General features: G+C 33.9%; 1 protein-coding gene across 1 annotated transcript; it reads left to right on the top strand.

Annotated features, from left to right (window-relative positions):
- Positions 1-662: 662 nt before the first annotated feature.
- Positions 663-2,503, top strand: LOC141716587 (bidirectional sugar transporter SWEET11-like). Its single transcript, XM_074518779.1, has 6 exons — positions 663-843; positions 953-989; positions 1,117-1,327; positions 1,466-1,627; positions 1,724-1,843; positions 2,014-2,503. Exons 1-6 carry the CDS (start codon positions 792-794, stop codon positions 2,239-2,241), a joined length of 810 nt encoding a protein of 269 aa, XP_074374880.1. The 5' UTR covers positions 663-791; the 3' UTR covers positions 2,242-2,503.
- The last annotated feature ends 2,640 nt before the right edge of the window (positions 2,504-5,143 follow it).

Here is a 5,143-nt window from a genome sequence, read left to right as displayed (position 1 = left end):
TCCGGTTGCTAAAAACCATATTTTTGCAAAAAGAATTGGAAAAATAGTATTTTGGCAAATTAAAAAGTATTTTTGCAAATTTTTTTAAAAAATGACAGTATTTTTGCAAAAATATTTTTAGATTTGAGTATTTTTCAAAAAAGCCCTTGCTATATTCAGTTCAGAGCAATTACCTTTAAACATTAATATTTATCATCTGTTATTAATTGTTTAATTTTTTAGCATAAAATTGATTTACTTTTGACGAAAAATTATATATATTTTAAAAAAATTATAATAATAATTTATATAATTTGAAGTACATTTTTACTATAAAACATATATATATTTCAGTCAAAATTAGGTTAATTTTATAAAAAAAATTAATTGGGACCAAGGAAGTATATATAATTCATCCCGTTTTCATATAATGATTTTCTGAAAACTTATTATTTTTTGAAGTATTCACATTTGCTATGTGCAATTTCAACCTATTATTGTTGAAACTGGTAGTCTTTTTGTATTTTACAATTATTGGATATTTATATGGACACCACTCATGAAAAAGAAACTAGGAAAAATCAGCAACTGCCAGCTGGTCTATTTGTATAAGCATGCATGCAGCAAAAGAAAAGTTCCTTTCACTAGCTTTCACCCCTATAAATACCATACTAACTGTTGTCAAGTTCTTCATTCAGCTGATTGATCACATATTAAGCAATATTATCTGAGACAGAGTCTCTGCTGCTACTGCAAGACTTCCTTCTCAGAAACAAGAGTAGAGAAAGAAGAAGAAATTTAAGGTTGCAGAAATGGCTCTTTTCAACTTCGCCAATCCCTGGCTTTTTGCTTTTGGCATATTAGGTGATCTAATTAGTCTAAATATATTACTTGCATGCTCTCTTATTTTTTTATAAAAGGAACATGCAATTAATTAATTATGTATTTGTTTCTTTGGTTTTCTATGCAACAGGTAACTTGGTCTCCTTCTTAGTGTACCTGGCTCCCATGTAAGCTCAATTTTGTTTAAGTCCATTGTCATTTTGTTTACTGTTGGATTTAGAACAGTCGGAAATGATTTTGTTTATAACACAAATTAAACTGATTATATTTGTTACTATGTCATGATTGTTGCAGACCAACATTTTATCGGATTGTCAAGAAAAAATCTACCGAAGGGTTTCACTCAATCCCTTACGTGATTGCGTTATACAGTGCGACGCTTATGATCTATTACGCATTAAACAAAAGCGATGCTACTCTCCTCATCACCATCAATTCTTTCGGAATAGTCATCGAGACCATCTATCTCTCCATCTTCATTGCTTATGCATCAAAGAAACTAAGGGTACGTATACCATCCTCATTACAACAAAATTGCAGTTTTGATCCATACACTACAAGAAACAGAGTCAGTTTACGAAACAGTTATACTTTGTTACAGGCTCGGATAGTTGGTTAACTAATTTGACTGGCATTGCTGCAGGTTTCGACTATAAAACTAGTTGTACTCTTGAATGTAGTGTCATACGTGATGATAGTTGGTGTTACTTACTTCTTCATACAACCACCAAAAAGAGTACATGTTCTTGGAGGGATCAATCTTCTACTTTCCTTCATTGTATTTGTTGCACCACTAAGTATCATCGTAAGTGTTATGCATGCACATGCTATCAGCTTCTTAAATCGTAATTTTGTTTTTCGCTTATTTACGATAATTAATCGTTGTGTATGTAATTTGCAGAAAAAGGTTATACAAACTAGGAGTGTGGAGTTCATGCCATTCTGGCTATCATTTTTCCTTTCATTAAGTGCTGTTATGTGGTTCTTTTATGGATTACTTTCAAAAGATGTATATGTTGCGGTAAGTTACTTTTCTAGCTAGTTCTTTAGTTAAACACACTCACATTAACCCTCGAGTTAAAGAAATACCACTAGACCGGGGGTTCTTAATTTTGTCGTTTAATAAAATATTTCGTGATTTATGAGTTATAATTTCCATTAATGTTGTTGCTCTCGTTTTCAATATTACAGGTCCCAAATATTCTTGGATTTTTCTTCGGAATACTGCAAATGGTATTATATGCCGTTTACAAGAATTGCGACAGAAAACCAGTGGAAGAGCTTAAACTTCCGGAAATTGTCAAAGGAACTCCAGAAATACATCCAGTTAACATCCCCAGAGTAGATGAAGATGATGAGAAGAAGAAAAACGAGAGTACTAAAGAGAAAACTACAGAGGATGCTTCTGATCAAGTCTAAATCGAACTAACTTATTTATAAATATGAGATTATCTAACTCTTTCCAGCTCCGGGGCATTATGGTTCTTGGGTAGCTTTTGTATTACATATATAATCAATCACATGTATGATCTGTTTCTTCCTCTTGTAATGATGATAATTGTGGCCTGTATTTATGCTTTCGTCGCAGATATCGTGTATAAATATCCATTCAGTGAGAGCTTCTTCATGATCATTTATATATCATGGGCGTATAAATGAATCGGTCAGAAATGTTCACTTTTGTTGCTGCGCTGAGATTGACCCTGTATTTTGGATTTTGATGTGCATTGTTAATTATGAATGATGAGTAATCTTGGACGTTATCATGATTAGGCATTCTACAAACATACACATTTCTCAGCTGATAAACCATGTCTTTGTATAGTTTTAGACGTTTGCGTAACCTTCTGCATTCCAGCAATATTTGATTTTTAATTATACAAGCATTATGCGGGTATTACATATTTTAATAAAAAAAATCAAACGGTTTTAGTATAATACATAGATACATGTATTATACGATAGCCCCTTAGACGATAGCCCCCTTCCAAAAATCACGCTCAAATTAATCCCCTTCTTAAATCATTCCCTCCAAAAACTAACTCCTCCTTTCCTCCTTTCCTAATCTGCGCTCAAGCCTAGAAAAATTAGTGTGATTTCTGCAATCAAGCCCTAAAAGATGAGTTGGTTCATACGGTTGAAGGAAGATGCGAATGTGTATGCACATCGGGAGTGCCCTGATTATTCAGGTTTGTTTTCGAGTTCTTGAAAACCAATCATTCCTTATGTAATTGAGTATAATTGTTTAATGATGTATGGTTTTGTTTACTTGTTTAATCACTGGCACTACTAGAAATAGTACCTACGACATCACCCCTTTAACATCGGTTAGAAATGTCACCGATGTTAAAAGCAGTTTTAACATCGGTTGCTTTCAAACCGATGTTAAAGGTGTTGTAAGACATCAGTATCTAAACCAACCGATGTCTATAATCGTTTTTAAAAAAAATAAAAAATGCTCGCTTCTTTTTTTTCCCCGTTAATACACCAAAAAATTCCCCCCTAACCAAATTTTTTTATTTTCGGTTTCCCCCCATTAAACAAAACAGTTTCCCCCTTCTCTCTCTATCAGCTCTCTCATTCTCTTTCTCTCTCTCTCCCATTCTCTCTCACCGTCTTGTCTCTCTTCTCTCTTCTTTTTTCTCTCTCATCTCTCACTGTCTCTTTAACCTAAAACTTACTTTTCACTCTCTTTAACCTAAAACCCCTAAATTTATATGAATTAAACTCGATTAATTCATAAATCGAGGTCGATTGGTGCTGAAAAGCCTTGAAGGAAGTGTGGACTACTCGATTAGTGTGTGAAAAGTAAGTTTTTTTCGAATTTAATTTCAAATTTTATGTTTTGATTTTAATCGAGTTTGTTTGTACATGTCGGTCTCTGAAGCTGGGTTTGGAGTTGGGTTTGGTTAAACTTGAAGGGGGTTTGCTCGATTAGGTAAGATTTCACATGCATGTGTATTTTTTCTTACAATATTTTACATTAGTTGAAGGGGGTTTGAGTTATAATATTAAGTTAGGGCGCAAAGTACATGTTTTTACATTAGTTGTATAATTATGATTCATTTTGTTGTTTATATTTCCTATTATAGTATTATCATGTGTTGTTTCTGAATAAAAATATTTAATTTACAGCCATTGAGTACTTTACTATAAAACTGTATCATGGTGGACAACTTACTGATAACCCCAAGGCCTATATTGATGGAAATGTTGATTACATAGACTTTTGCAGTTCTGATCATATTAGTTTAATTAAGATACTTTGTATGATTAGAGATGTTGGTATTAAAGGTCCAGAAATTAAGAATATTTGGTATAAACTACCCAAGACTACTATGGATAGAGGTTTATTTAAGCTTGATTATGATGATGAGGTTATGCTAATGTGTACTTTGATGCCTATTGAAAGATATGTTCAGATGTATTTTGACACACCTTTAGTACAATCAGGGAATGAGGATTTCACCACCTTTAATGTAGAAACATCATCACTTAGAGGAATATTAGAAAATGATGAGTTCACAGAGGTTCCTATAACACAGTCTACACAACCACCATTGCTTCTTACAGCTCCACCCAAAACTACACCTCCTAAGTCCAAGAATACAAAGTCCCCTACAAAGAGATCAATAGCCCAAAAGTGTACTCCTAGGAAGCCAACCAAACCTAGACCCACCAATGCATTATACTTTGTGGTTCCCAATGCTGAACACAGATTTTGTGTAATGCATTTATTTCAAAATATGGTGAAGGAACTCAAGAGTGCAGCACAAAAGGACTTGTTATGGAAGGCTGCAAGGGCTACTATTAATTGGGAATTTAAACTGCATATGGACAAGATGAAAGAAGTATGTATTCTTTCATAATTTAAAATTTAACACACTTAATTCTTAATCCCTAATTTCTTCCTGTAGATGGATAAACCTAGAGGTCAGTGGTCTAGGTCTGCTTTTAGAACAACACCTTTTTTTATCGTAGGTAACCCACAGCCGCTACCCTTCGGGTGCGCACTGGGTAAACCCTACGGGCTCACGCAATAGCCTGCAAATCACGTGAACCAAGATAAACCGCATTTAAGCAACAAGCTCTGGCTCAGGAGGCATAATCATAAATTCTCCTCCCGTGGGATTTGAAATTGTGACCAAGAGGATGGTTATCCCCTCTTTAACCAACTGAGCCAACCCTTGCGGGTACTTTTAGAACTACACCTTCCATTGATATGTTTATAAATAATCATTGTGAGGTGTTCAATAGCAGTATAAGGAAATGCAGAGAATTTCCAATCATGAGAGAAATACACAAAGATGTTATGAAGAGA

Source organism: Apium graveolens, chromosome 4, assembly GCF_009905375.1.
Source record: "Apium graveolens cultivar Ventura chromosome 4, ASM990537v1, whole genome shotgun sequence".
In the NCBI taxonomy this organism is placed as follows: domain Eukaryota; kingdom Viridiplantae; phylum Streptophyta; class Magnoliopsida; order Apiales; family Apiaceae; genus Apium; species Apium graveolens.
The sequence above is the reverse complement of the archived record's forward strand: the minus strand, read 5'-3'. Positions and strand labels throughout refer to the sequence as shown.

Bases quoted from the DNA above. Each gene is read 5' to 3' on its own strand.
- LOC141716587 (XM_074518779.1), top strand. From the start codon at position 792: ATGGCTCTTTTCAACTTCGCCAATCCCTGGCTTTTTGCTTTTGGCATA. The intron at 990-1,116 runs GTAAGCTCAATT...TGATTGTTGCAG, and splicing joins TTAGTGTACCTGGCTCCCAT to ACCAACATTTTATCGGATTG. The intron at 1,328-1,465 runs GTACGTATACCA...GCATTGCTGCAG, and splicing joins ATGCATCAAAGAAACTAAGG to GTTTCGACTATAAAACTAGT.